At 37.2% G+C, this 14582-nt stretch overlaps 2 protein-coding genes across 6 annotated transcripts in view; both read left to right on the top strand.

Annotated features, from left to right (window-relative positions):
- The window catches only part of RGS17 (regulator of G protein signaling 17), a 94120-nt gene extending 86061 nt beyond the window's left edge, over nt 1-8059 (top strand). For all 4 annotated transcript variants that reach the window (XM_041744502.1, XM_041744499.1, XM_041744501.1 and 1 more), the window contains one exon: nt 2908-8059. In XM_041744502.1, coding sequence (XP_041600436.1) covers nt 2908-3096 — 189 coding nt within the window. In that variant the 3' untranslated portion in view covers nt 3097-8059. The remainder of the gene's footprint in view (nt 1-2907) is intronic.
- A 3448-nt stretch (nt 8060-11507) lies between these two features.
- The window catches only part of MTRF1L (mitochondrial translation release factor 1 like), an 11354-nt gene continuing 8279 nt past the window's right edge, over nt 11508-14582 (top strand). For both annotated transcript variants that reach the window (XM_041745478.1, XM_041745479.1), the window contains exon 1: nt 11508-11805. In XM_041745478.1, coding sequence (XP_041601412.1) covers nt 11547-11805 — 259 coding nt within the window. In that variant the 5' untranslated portion in view covers nt 11508-11546. The remainder of the gene's footprint in view (nt 11806-14582) is intronic.

The raw sequence follows: 14582 nt of genomic DNA, 5'->3' as shown, positions 1-14582 counted from the left end.
TCCACAAGGGAAAAAGACTTCCATTGAAAATTCATCATTTTCAGTAAAATTCTGCCCCAAATATCCACAAAGTCAAGATTTCCATTGCATCTTGATGGATAGAACAGAAATGCAGGGTCAAACATAGTGTTCAACCTCTGGCAATGTTCACCTATTTCAATGTTTTCCTCTACTGGGTAGGAAATGTAACAAGATGAAGCAGGTGTATCACTCAGTTTGAGCCAGGTTTTCCCAAGCCACACTAGCAAAAATTCCATCTTCATCCCCTCCACACCACCTCCACCTTTGTTGAACCTTCAGCAATCATGGCATTTTCCTCCCAACTAGTTTGTGAAGTTGCTGGTGGATATCTGTATGTTTGCAAGTCACTTGCTTTTCTTCTTCCCCGGTCTCCTGCTCCCTGTGTGACTGAATGCTTCCAAGTCCCTGAGGTCTATCACAAAGTCATATGAAACGCTTAAACTTCACTTGCCACCTCTCCAACACAGCCTCTGTTTCCAGCACTGCTACAACTGCTGGGTGAATGCTGCCCAATCCGTAAGAGCTGTCTGGTGCCCCATCCCACAGGAGTACTTCTTTTTTTTTTTTTTTTTTAAATGCTGTGACTGCTGCGTTGTATCCTCCCTTCCCCTACTTAGCTAGATGTGTTTATGAGGACTGTGTACTACCAGTATTCCCATTGCCCAATGGTAGGTCTTGTCTTGTGCTTCTCAACTTTCTCTTCCCTTAGGATGAGTTATTTATGGGAAACTTCTTTGTCCCTTAAACCTTGGACCTCAGATTAGATGGGATTATGAGCCATCTGGTTGTGCTTGAATCCAATGATGACTATGGCTCAGGCCCATGCTGGGATCCACCCCCACTAATTTGTATTATAGATGTTCCACAATCTGAAGCACAAAGATGCCACCAGATGAAACTATAGATTATTATACCTGTGGGGTTTATCCTTGTTATTTGACCTCTCTACACTTCTTTTGACTGACAGCCTTTCCAAACAAGCAGATATTAAGGTAAATATTTTATGTTTTAAATAGAAATCACAAATGAGTTTTTGTTACAGGTTACTAAATGTTGGATGGTATTACTTTCTCTATGATCTTCCACCTGTTTTTAATTTGCAAAAAGTAAAATTATACAATGAGGACTCAAGACATTTAATAATTCAAGGTATTTTATTTCTGTCTCCAGATAACTAATATGGTTCTAGCTACAAACAATTATACTATATTTAATTATGCTGTTATTTAAGAAATAAATGATTTCCTTTCTTTATTGCTAATGTAACATTTCCTCCTCCATTGAAACAAAAAATTTTCAAGTTTGAAAGTAAGAGCAAAAACATCTACAAAAACAGTTTAATGTATTTGGTAAGATTTCATCTTACCATAACACCACTTGTCAGTATAAAATTGGCTTAAACTCCAGTGTCAAAATATTCCTGTTGAGTAGAGAAAGATAAACAATATTTTTAAATAAAAACCTTAGAAAAAAAATCTGTATTTTTTAAATTATTTTGTACTTGATGATGACCTCAAATGGCAGTAACACAGAATAAAACCTAAATGATCCATTTCTGGAACTTAAAGAATTCCTTTAAGACAATATGTAGTTCAGCCAAGAGACTTTTAATTTTTTCTGTAATGTTGGTCTAGCTAAGCCACAGAAATTTAGTCTGGATCACTATCTCCCTCCCATAGCAACCATCTCTGGGGTGTGGCAATCAAACCAATGGAATAGGGATCACAGAGCTCAAGAATCTAGCAACATCAGATGGAATATGAGCCACTTCAGTCATTAGGACTCAGACCCCAGGCTTAATCCAAACAGCAGGTGGGAAAAGAAGCCGGAACCAAAAAGGCTTTTGTGAAATGCTTATGACAAAACATTTACCTATAAATATGAAAGGTTTGTATAGTCTTGGATACCTCATGAGACAGATAATATGGATCACAATGCTCTATGTTCAACAGTGAGGAATGAGACCGATCAGGACAAGTTGGGGATGGCTGGCCTCTTAGGATTTGCTAGCATGTCGCTTCAGAGCAGAGCTTACTTCTGTTGCCCAAGCATTCCCTTATTACTACTTATTTTTCCCCAGTTCCCTTTCCAGAAGTCCTACCAGCTCCAACAGGATCAGCATTTAGTGAGGGGAAACAAAACAAAAAGCTATCATTTGCAGAATTTTACTTATTTACGCTTTTTAAATAATACTGTACTGATTACTTGTATGGGTATTCTGAATTCCTGCTTACATTTCTCCTTTCAAAGACTCCACTTCAAGCAACTGTTCTACTTACTCTTTAATACACAGAAGACATGGAGAATGCCTGCTGTGGTTTTGCTCTTCTGTACCATTTTACATTCCTGGTTTCTTACTTTGACGCTGTAGGATTTGCTGGGATATAAAACCATCAGGAATCAGCACTCAGTATCATGCTAATTTTTGCCAAAGAACTACTCTCTGCTAGATTTTTACCTTATCCCATCAAGAGAGTCACCTCAGCAGTCACATAAAAGGATAAAAATTTGTATTCTGGCTAGGGATTTTCTGGTGCCTCAATGAACAGAAATGGATCAAAACCCCCTGAGTTGAATACATAGACAAGAAAAATCCAAATGAGCCAGGGATATCTGTGAACTGAATTTTTGGTTTTAAAGACAAGTTGTTTTTTGTTTCTTTTAATTTAACTTTTGAAGAAGAAAAGTATGCAAGGTTATGTAACCTTGGAAAAGGTAACCTCAAAAAAAAAAAAAAAAAGAAAAAGAAAAGGTAACCTCAAGATTTTAGGCAGTTGAATTTAACTCTTTGAAGTTTCTTTGAAATGTCACAAACCAGTATTTACTTAATTGAGATCTTTTGGAAAAAAAATGTTATTTAATGTATCTGCTCTTATTTCTTTTTAGGTGAGTCTCGATTCTCGAGTTAGAGAGGTGATCAATAGAAATCTGTTGGATCCTAATCCTCACATGTATGAAGATGCCCAACTTCAGATATATACCTTAATGCACAGAGATTCTTTCCCAAGGTTTTTGAACTCTCAAATTTATAAGTCCTTTGTTGAAAGTACTGCCAGCTCTACTTCTGAATCTTAATTTTCACTAAAAAAAAAAAAAAAAAAATCATTTTGGAGGGCTGGGATGGGAAATACAAGTAGTTAAATAACACCAGAAACTGAGTTCCTGGAGAACTCCAGTTTAGCATTCCTCAGGCTACTGTGAAAATACAACCATATGGTCTTTGTCTCCATTTTTATCAAGGTGATCCTGGTTAAGTTTGGAGAAAATACCACATAAAAACAACGAATTGCCAAATTAAGTTTGTTTTATTCAACACTCATTCTACTTGCAAGCAAACTGTATTTGTAGTCCTATGAACAGTCTCCTTGTGTATCCCCAGAGACTGCATGTGCAAAGTAAAACTGCTTCATTTGCCACGTAGCTGTTGTAATATTTAATCCAATGGCATAACTTATATCTGTATTTAAGGACTTTTGTGCAATATGGTCTTATAGAAATAATTGCCAAAAAAATTGGCTGTGGTTTGCATTTTTAAATATAATCTAAGACAGAAAAAGCCCATTTTTAAGTTGTAACAATGGTATTCAACATGCTATATACTGTGTTCAGTACACTCGTTTTGAAGCCAATATTTCTGTACATGGAAAAAGAGCTATTTATCTCTGTTTGTTGGGAAATCCTAATGGGGGAATTTCCTCTGGTTGTTCACTGCCAAAACTGTGGCATTTTCTTTACAGAATAGTTTGCTATGTAAACAAACAACAAATAAGAAGAAGAAAAGAGAAAAAAAGCACAAAAACAATTTGAAGATATTCTATCTCAATGACAAATCAAAGAGTGATAATTGTTTTTAATTGTAATAGAAGAAAATCTATGTATATATCAGATGTCCAATACTGTAATTAACTTATTAAAGACTGGCTCTCCAGTTCTAAAACGGTTGTGTAAAGTATGTACTTTAGCAAGAAAAAAATTACTAAGCTCGATAACTTAGTTTTGGGATATTAAAAAAAAATAGGATTTAATAAAGGAATGCCTACATGTAGCATATAAAACATTTTGATGAATAGCATCTGTCCTGTGGCATATTTTCCTTGAAAGCAAAATCTAATGAAAAGCTAAGTTTTTAACCAAGTGAAGTTTTGTAAGGGTTATGAAGAAGATAATCCTCTACTTCAGACCTTAACTGTTTTCATAGTATCTTCAGAATGACTTATTTTAAAAATGTTAAAACCAAACTATTAATACTCATCCATAACTGAAAGGCAGTACAGTGCTCAAATCTTTAGCTGCCATATTATTTTTTATAAGTACTGGTAAATCTTTAAGACAGAATACTTGCCTGACATTGGCATGTACTTTTGACACTCAAGAAAACAGTATCCTATCATGCACACACAAAAGTCAGTGTCATATTTATATCAAGGTGTTACATTTGAATATTAATATCCCCTGGAGGCTATTTTTTTAACTTAATAAATATAGTATTGAGTCACCTAAAGTGAAAGTTTTAAAAATATTTATATCCACTGAGAATACTGGCCTTATATTAAGGATGATATTAAAATTATAGGTTTTTGTCATTTTTTAACTACCTCTCATTTTTTAATTTATTATACATTTTTAAAAGAAACAAGTTTGGGGTTTTCTTTTTAAAATTTATTTTACTTGAAAGGTTGGCATCGTAAGTTTCTTTTTCCATAAAACTTAAGACATTTCAAGAATTGTTTTTTTAAGTGAATTTGATTTTCTAATTTATATAGAATTCAGGAGATATGGTTAAAAGGGCTATTATCTATTCCCTATGCAAATATTTTAACTGTTGCAGTGTTTGACAAAATGGGATTAAAAAAAGTTTGCAGAGTAGAAAACAAAATGTTCTGTTTACACTGGCGTTGCTGACTATCCTACCATATTCAGCACTTTTAAATACATTATTTATGAAAATGTATTAGAATACAAGATAGAAAATATTTATAATAATTTCTTTTAACAAATGCCTGTTTTTGTCTGAAAGTGTTAGTGTGTTAAGACATACTTTATCCATGTCAATTAGATATTTACTATTTGAGTAGTTTTCAGTAATATGTTGAAAAAAAGATAGCTATGAAGATGTTTACAAAAGTCCTATTTTTTTCCAAAAGAGTGAAGAAAAACCTAAAAGAATCATCACTTCTATTGTGAAGTTCTATTGTTGTTCCTAAATTATTTAATTTCTTCTTGATTAGAATTGAGTTTATCATGCTTCTATGATGTATACACATATATGTTGTAATATTATACTTGTTGCTATGTTTGAGGCACAATAAATTGGTGCACATGAATAGAAAATATGTAATATACTATAATACACTGCATGCATCAATCTTTTTAAATGTCGACTTTATATTCTTGTTGTTACTATAAATGATGGTGACCTGCTAGCCATAAGTTATCTTTATAAGATACTTTGGACTATTAGATGAATTGTCTGTTTGACAATACCTTTAATATTTTACCAAATGTAAAGATAAGGGCCCTTATAAAGAGTCCTAATCTCTAACCTGGGCATTTGTAGAATACAGACTTTGAAGTTAGTATATCCTTTTGAAACCTGGTTTGGAAGTTGGGCTGAGAATGATTCTAGAGCAGATTTACACATCGGATGTTGGTAACCGTGTTATGGAAGCATTTCTGCGCTAAATTCCTATTTGGGGGGGGGGGGGAGGTTTCTCATTTAATGTCAAAATTAAATTGTTTAAAGTTTCTATCTAAGAGTATGTCTGTATATTTGCAACTCTACCAATTTTTAAAGTATAGTATAACTCTTTCTGTTTTAATTATAGAGCTGTAATAAACACACAAAATGCCCTCAACTGGTGTCTATGCTACCATTCCAAGAGCACAATATTTGTTATGGTAGAATTTGATTTTTCCTAGTGAATATATTCCTCCCTGGGGACAAATTAGCACTTTAGAAGGGTACATTTTGTGTTTTAGATTGTCAGGATATCTTTGTGTACTGTTAGAATCAGCTAATGCACACAGAAAGATTAATGCTCTTTCTATAGTGCCTAAATTCAGAGTGTCTATCATTGAAAGAGAAGTAGAAGGTATAGATTATATATAAATATATATAACAAATTGGAGAGCCAGATTTCTTCAGAGATGGATCTTGTACATAGATTACACTAATAATGGATGGATGACACTTCTTCTTCTTTACACTAAATAATTGTTATTATGTTACTCAATGGTAATATTGATGTTCCAACAGTGTTATAGGGCAGCTCTAAGCACAATGGGTGCACTGGCATATGAACAATAGCAAAACACAATTTTGATATCAACGTTATGGAGTGTAAAAATCAAGACCGTAATGTGGTCTTTTTTTTTTTTTTTTTTAAGACCTTAAAATATGTACATAGGATGACCAGCTCTGATATTTGGTCATGGTGCATGGGGTGTTTACTAGTGTCCTTTAATGCTGCCTAAGTTCTTACTTACAGAATGAAATGCATATCATATATTTACCTAATAGTTCAGTTTTGCAAAAGGACTATAGAAATAGGTAAATAATGTTTATATATTAGGGGCAAAAATACAATTTCACCCCATTAAGCTGACTTAAAATAATACCTGATTCTTAGTTTTGAACGTATCCATTTTTTTCTATACACTTTTAACATATTGAAAAAAGATGTCATATTGTAATTTGTTACAAGTTACATTTGCAAAAAATACAATCTATCAGATGCTTTGAGGAATAAATAAAGAAGGAAGAAATGTTAAATACAATCAGAAAACAGGAAAATAAGAACTCTTTCAATAGCCACCTAAAATTTCTTAGGCCTAAAATGACTATAGATAGAACCCTATCAAACATGAATTTTAAAAACTTTGGATACAATGGCAAATTATTTCAAAAGGTGGTAAGGATAGTTCCAGAAAATTCTCTTTCCTGTGTAATTATATTAACAGCATATGACCCTAATTTTCAAAATATATTATGCAAACATTTATATTTGCATGCTCTTGTCAGTTCTTTTTAAATTTCTGACCAATATAAAATGCTTGTTCTCCTGAGAAAACAGTACTAAATGTGTAAAAGTTTTAGTTATTCCTCACTTGTTACTACTGCAAATATTTATCAATAAAACTGATACCAAAAACTTGGCTGCTGATCTTCCCTGTAACGTTCTTATAGTATCTTTGAAACACATGATAGTGCGCAGACTGAGATTGTTGTTCCCAAATATCAGGCTTTACTTATAAATTTGAAATCAGGTTACCTTTCTGTCTCATGTGACTTTGGGCAAACATTATATTGAACCTCTCTGAGCTTGTTTCCTCATCTTCAAGTAGGGATACTCCATTTACAAGGTGGCCATGAGAATTAAAAGAGGTCAACATGGAAAGCATAAAGTGTGACATATATTTATTATTATCAAAATTCTCCAGTTCAATAATTATTCTCACTTCAAAAATGTATGAATTAAATGCCACTTTAATGCACTTTTCTCTTCTTTTGGAAGTATACTTTAAAAATATGATTTAATTATTCAAACAAATACAACCATGCTTATTTCAAGATGGAGGATCATATGAATCTGTTACTGCTTTGTTCATTAATATGATTCAAATTCAGTCTGCAGTTCATGAACATCACAGTGGACCTACAACCAAGAAGTAGGTTTTTTTCAATGACACACATACACGGATATAAATATATAGATGTGTGTATGCAAATGTGTATATAATATTGTAGGCTTAAAATAAATGCTTAAATAAGTAAGATAAATAAAAAATAAATCATTTGAAAATTTTATTTCCAAAGGAAATAAAAAACATTCCCAAGGATAGGAAGAATATAAACATCAAGTAATTTGGCAAATAAATATGTGGAAGTAAAGCTAAAACTAAGTTATGAGAGACTATTAGAAAACATTGATATTGGCATGGAATAGAAAGCATTCTGGTATGATTTTTTTTTTTTTAATTTAATTTTATTTATTTATGATAGGCACACAGTGAGAGAGAGAGGCAGAGACATAGGCAGAGGGAGAAGCAGGCTCCATGCACCGGGAGCCTGACGTGGGATTCGATCCCGGGTCTCCAGGATCGCGCCCTGGGCCAAAGGCAGGCGCCAAACCGCTGCGCCACCCAGGGATCCCTGGTATGATTTTTAAAACAATTTTACCATGAAAATATGAAATTAAAAGAAAAAAAGTGGTTGTGTGTTCATAAAATTTTTCATTAAACCTTTTATTTTAGAATAGTTTTAGATTCACAGAAAAGTTGCAAAGATAATACAGAGAGGTTCCATATACTGCACACCCATTGTGACACTTGTCACAACTAATGAACCAATATTGATGCATTAAGTCCACACTTTATTCAGATTTCCTCAGCTTTTAATGTCTTTTTTCTGTTCAAGGATTTCATTCAAGATACATACAACATTTAGTCATCCTGTCTTAAGTTCCTCTTAGCTGCAACAGTTTCTCAAATTTTTTTTTTGCTTTTGATGACCCTGACAGTATTGAAGAATACTGGTCTAGTACTTTGTAAAATGTCCCTTAAATGGAATTTGATGTTTTTCCCATGATTAGACAGGTGTTACCAGTTTCTGGAAGACCACAGAAGTAAAGTGCTATTTATATCAAAGGTACATACCATCATCATGACTTACCACTGTTAATATTGACCTTGACCATCTGGTTGAGGTAGTGTTTATTAGGTTTCACCACTGTAAAGCAATACATTATTAAGAGATCAAATTAGAGGTAAAGACACTGGACATTAACACTGAGCTAAAAAAATTCTAAGCAGAATCCTCAGCACTGCTATTAGGTTCCATTAAATGACTGCTAACATATACCATGAAGAAAATACAATAAACTAGAAATTGAAATGGGAAAATAAAACTCCAAAACTATAGCTTAAATATTCACTTAATGGAGGTGAAAGTGAATTTTTTGCCTTGAACTATCTTTACTTTATCCTCTACATCCCTTGGACAGTAAAGATTTTATTTTAATTGTCAGAAGAGGTAATCTAAATCTATTATTTTTTGCTGAGTGCTTTTCCATATTGTCCTCAACAGAACAATGAACACTGAATATTGAAATAGTGTAAAAGACTTGATTTTTTTCCCCCTTGCTCTAACCTATTTGTCATATATACAACTTCTTTATATGATTTTAGGGTGTTTGCTAAATATAAAAAATAATTTCAATGTGTTTAGTTTTGTAAAATTTATCATATCGAATGTGTGCAATTTTTTACTACCATGTTCATTGTACTTAATCTGTATATCCATATTTTGTAGTCTGCTAATATTAGTGGACCATAAAGGAGTTTTGAATGCATGAATGCAACTTGAGACCCATGCTTGGTTATTTGGCACTGTCAGAATACTGTAGGTATTTATAAATTGAATAGATAATCTAGATTATATTTCCTCTAATTTAAGTTGTTTTGGGTTTTTATTTCCCCGCCTTGAATCTATGTTATCTTTTTACCTCTGTACAAATAACAGACTTTCTGAAAATGCTAGAATCTTCAATATGTAATACTCAAATTTGAGCATGACAGTAATGTAAGGAAATTCAGAAGTCTCAAACTCTTTTTTTTTTGTTTTCAAAGTAAATCAAACTACAGTTGTTTTCATTTGACTATATTGTGGAAACCTATGGATATTATTGTAAGATGCACATGCATTACACTTTTTTAAAATGTTTTGAATTAATAAAGAATTCACCATTGTATCTGTAGAGCAAGTTACTGTTTCCTCATTGGTGTAACACTCAGAGTAAAAAGTACACTTATTTATATTACTTAAATTGCTTATGCATCTTATGGAATATAATTTCTGGCTGGATTCTTTACAGTGTTCCATAAAGTTATCCCTTCTCACACTTTTTCACCTTTATAAATAATAAAGTATATTCTTGAAATAACTTGTTATGAGAACTCAGCTGAGAGAGATTAATCGTGTTGAGTTCAAATGACTCCCGCCACTTCTATGGTTTAAAAAAAAAAAATTCAAAGTGGAGTTTAGATTTGGGAAATAACGGATTCTAATAAAGTTAAAAAATGGCCTGCTCAGTCCTGTTCTATACTCGGATCAGAATTAAAATAAAATGGGCTTCAACCACTATCTTAAACAATTTTATTAAGTAATGTGGCTTGAATACACAAAGTGAAACGAATAATTGAGGTAATTACTTGGAGCTTTTAAGTAGCAATACCTATTTTCTGCTCCAAATAATTTGGAGTCATCTCATTCCTCCACTTTGCATTTGTATGTAGACCTAAGGAATGAATAGAGACAATGCAAGCTCACTTTACAAGAATTTTACTTCACCTTAATAGTTTTGATTAGACGACTTAGGGATGACCTAACCTTGTCAAAGGCTCCCGTATATACCATTTGATTAAAAAAAAAAAACAAAAAAACACGAGTTTACAGTATTTCAGCTCTTTCAACAGTGAAAACATTCAGAACACCCTGCGCTAACCAGTTAGGTAGTGGGAGTTCCCGGGCTGAGTCAGCCTTTGCATCCCCAGGACTGTCTTGGTTTTATTTATTCCTTCATATCCATCCCTCGGGTGGCTCTGAAAAGCTCTTCTGAAAGGTGCAAAGCATTATACAAACAAACCACAGTACCCCAGGCACCAATCCGCTATCTCAAGGTTTTTGGAGAGAGATGGAGGAGGTTGGGCTACCGAAGGCGGGACTCGGAGGCTTTGCTGCGCTGTGGTTTACCGCAACATGGAATCGCTCCATCCCTTTCCAAGGTAGCTAACGGTAACTAGGAGCGAGGATGGACGGACGGGCAGCGGACTCGCTGAGGAAGGAAGGAAGTGTGAAAGCGAGTGAATGGCGTGGCACCTAAGGGGGCAGGAAAGCAGATCTGGGGAAGTCACTCTCCCGGCTGCCTTCGAGTCCGCTAGTCCCGCCCTCATTAACACGAGCCTTACCCACCGTCGAAAAGAGGCGCGAGCAGAGAAAAAGGAGGAGCCGCAGCCACACGTACACGCGGCGATGCCCAGCCCACCGCTCACTCGGAGACAGAAGCCCGGCTGGCGCTGGAGGACTTCCGGGGCTGTGTCCTCAGCTCCCCTCCCTCCCCTGCGGGACTCGAGTCCTCACTCAGGGCTCGGGAACTACATCCTCGACGTCAGGAAACCGCGTGGCAGGCTGCGGCATCCGCCTTCCCGAACAGCACACGCCGCCCGACGAGACTCAAGAGAGCCGTTTCCGACCCGGCTTCTAAAGATGCCGACGGTCCCCGGACCCACTCCCACCACTTCCCGCCCCGCCCCCTTCCGGCCTCCGCGAATCCCGCGGTGTTTAAATGCCGGCCGGGAAGTTCCCACCCAAGCTTTCGGGAGGCCCTTTAAAGCTGGCGCGCGCGCTGGGCGGGGGCGGGGGCGGGGCCCGCCCAGTTCTCGCCGGCTTCCAAACTCCGCGCGGTGTCGCGAGACTCGCTGTCCGCAACTTCCGGCTTTGGTAGACGTCCCGGGTTGCCCCCGTAGCGATGCGGTCCCGGTGTCTATGGAGTGCTGTTCGTCCTCTGTGGGCCCGCCCGCTGGTCAGCCCGGCCCGCCGGCACCTAAACTGCGGGAGCCTGCCGCTGGAGGAGCTGTTCGCCCGAGGCGGGCCCTTGCGGACCTTCCTGGAGCGCCAGGCAGGCTCCGAAGCCCGGCTGCAGGTCAGGGGGGCTGAGCTGCTGGCGGCGGCCCAACTGCTGAGCGAGAAGGAGCGGGAGCTGCAGGAGACCGAGCAGTTGCTACGCGGTGAGGGCCGGGCCCGGGGGGACGGGCGAATTCCGGGCTCTGCGTTGGTCTTTCCCGCTAAGCCGCTGGGCAGGTGTTCACTCCTCCCGAGTTAGTTCTTTACTCGTTTGGAATTCTTTTTTTTTTTGGTTTAGATCGGAGGTGGAGGCGTCACTGTGTGCGTTCTCACCTCATCGTCGCCTGTGTGAACCCTGTGCTCACTGGACACCATGTTCCGCCCCCTTGTACAGGATTTCAGTGTATTGATAGCCTACTGTCGGCAGATCTTCAGCTCACCAAGGACAAACAAGGGACTGTCCCCAAATAAGGGCTTGGGAGCAGTGTTTCTTAGAGTTGTGGCAAAGGGGCCATCTGCGAAATTCAAGAGAGGAGGTGCACGCTAAAACCAGACTTTGGACTCAGAGTCGGAGACCTAAAAAGATGCGCTTTTAACGGGTTTGCTAAAGTGATGGGTGTGCATTCGACTACTAATGGGTCCTAAAGTTTCTGCATTTCTGCAAACTCCCGTGGACCGCGCTTTGGCTAGTATGGCTCTAGAGAGGGCCACAGTCTCTTCGGGGAGAGAAAATTAGTACTAGAGCCGCAAAATGAGACTAGATATCCGAATAGACACCTGGGGGAAGCAAGGAGAACTTGTTGGGAAGGCGTCGTGCAGGGATAAAGGGCCACCCTACAGGATATTAATAGTTTATTTAACCGCTATTGATCTTTTACCACACTCTGGCCTTTGCGTAACTGTTTTCACGTACTAACTCATCCAGTTCACACATCAAACTACGAAGTAGGTGCTATTAGCCTTATGGGCCAGGAGAGGAACATGAGAAATAGAGGTAAAATAACTACTCAGGCCAAACAGCTTTCAAGGAATGGAGTTTAGACTGGGCTGACTCCAAATCTTTAATCACTGTACTCTTTGTTAACCAAGGAAGAGGAGAGGTTATCAGGAGTGGCAGGTTGAAACATTTTCTAAGGAGAGTAGGGGGAGAGATGTGAATACTAATTTTAGAAAGTTGATTTTGAGCCACGCCTAGGTGGCTCAGCGGTTTAGCGTCTGCCTTCAGCCCAGGGTGTGATCCTGGAGTCCCGGGATCGAGTCCCACGTCGGGCTCCCTGCGTGGAGCCTGCTTCTCCCTCTGCCTGTGTCTCTGCCTCTCTCTCTCTGTGTCTCTCTCATAAATAAATAAATAAATAATCTTTAAAAAAAATTTAAAAAGTTTATTTTATCCTGTTGGTGGAAGAGAGCCAGTGGAAGCTTTTAGATGGGGGAGTGAATGATAGAAATGGCTTTCTTGCTAGGAAAGCTTGATTTGTGGTAGTTTCAAAGTCAACCTGTAACGAGATTGCAGATGCCATGGAAAACAGAACATCAATGTGGTAGTTTATGTGAGAGTTAGAGAGAGTCTAAATGAAGTTATTTAAGAGAAAAGGTGGATGCCCAGAAAGGGCGGAGGGGGGGCGGATTAATTACGCATATTGGGAAAAATACTTTTGGGGAAAAATTAAATTGGTTTTATAGCTTAGACCAAGCTTAAAATCAAGTGGATTTAAGGGTTAAAACTAAGCCTGAATAATCAGCATATACTTGACAAAGTAAAGCTTGGGAGCAGATGAGAATGCTCAGGAAGAATTTGTAGAGACAGAAATAGGACACTAACAAAAGCAGAAATACATAGTATTTGAGGAACAGGCAAAGGAGGAAGCTATAAAAGATCAAGAAAAACAGGCAGAACTTTGGGACCTTGAACAAGAGAAATGAAGCAGTAAAGACCAATTAAAATTTCAAGTAGGGAATTGCTGATACCTTAGAAAGGGCTCATCTTTTCAACTCAGGCTGAAGTAAGCCTGTAGATTTGGCAATTTTGTCATGGGTGATTTTAATAAAAATGGTGTTATTATGAAATCAGATATAACAGCTGGAGAAGTAAATGAGAATTAACAAGAGAAATAATAGACATGCCATTTAATCTCCAGAAGTTTGAGCAGGAAAAGAGTGGCTACTTGAAGGGCTGTAAGAGACAAAAACCCTCTTATAGTGGGGAAAACATAAATATACTGGTAGGCAGAGGAGAAGGCAGGCATGTGATAGTGGCCTGTCAACATGTTGATTAATAATATTGAATGAAAAAACTAGTGTAGCTCCATGGCCTAGGTAACTCCTCAGTCCAAACTCTAAAGCCATTAGCCACAAATGGCTAAGGAGCACCTGTAACATAGCTAGTTTGAGTTGAGATGTGCTGTAAGGGTAAAAACAGATTTCAAAGACCTAATATACAAAATAATTTTTAATATTTTTAAAGTACATGTTGAAATGATAATATTTTGGTTATACTGGGTTAAATGAAATGCAGTATTAAAATTAAATTACTGTGACTTTAGTTCCAGTCTCCTTAGCCTTACAGAAGAACTGCATTTCAGAACTGAAAGGCACCTTAGCGGTCATCCAGCCCAGTCCTTCATTTTTCTCAAGATAATGGAGATTCAGAGAGGTTGGATATGTTGCCCTAAGAGAACCTTTAGTGGTTGAACTACGACTAGAATTCATTTTTCCATTTTCTACTTCAACACATTTGCCATTTCAGCAAATTTCTTCCATGCCAAATTCGTGCCAGAATAATTTCCTGCCTTTCCACCAACGCTTCCCATCATTGCTTATCTCATGGTTTGTGTTGTCCTTACCTCTCCTTTTTCTGCCCTTCCCCAAAATAAACAAAAAACAATCTTTAGTGTGCTATCATTTTTAACATTTAACCACCTAGTGTTTTAGGTTGTTATTCTTT

This window comes from Vulpes lagopus, chromosome 2, assembly GCF_018345385.1.
Source record: "Vulpes lagopus strain Blue_001 chromosome 2, ASM1834538v1, whole genome shotgun sequence".
Classification (NCBI taxonomy): Eukaryota; Metazoa; Chordata; class Mammalia; order Carnivora; family Canidae; genus Vulpes; species Vulpes lagopus.
This window is presented reverse-complemented; position numbering and strand designations above follow the sequence as displayed.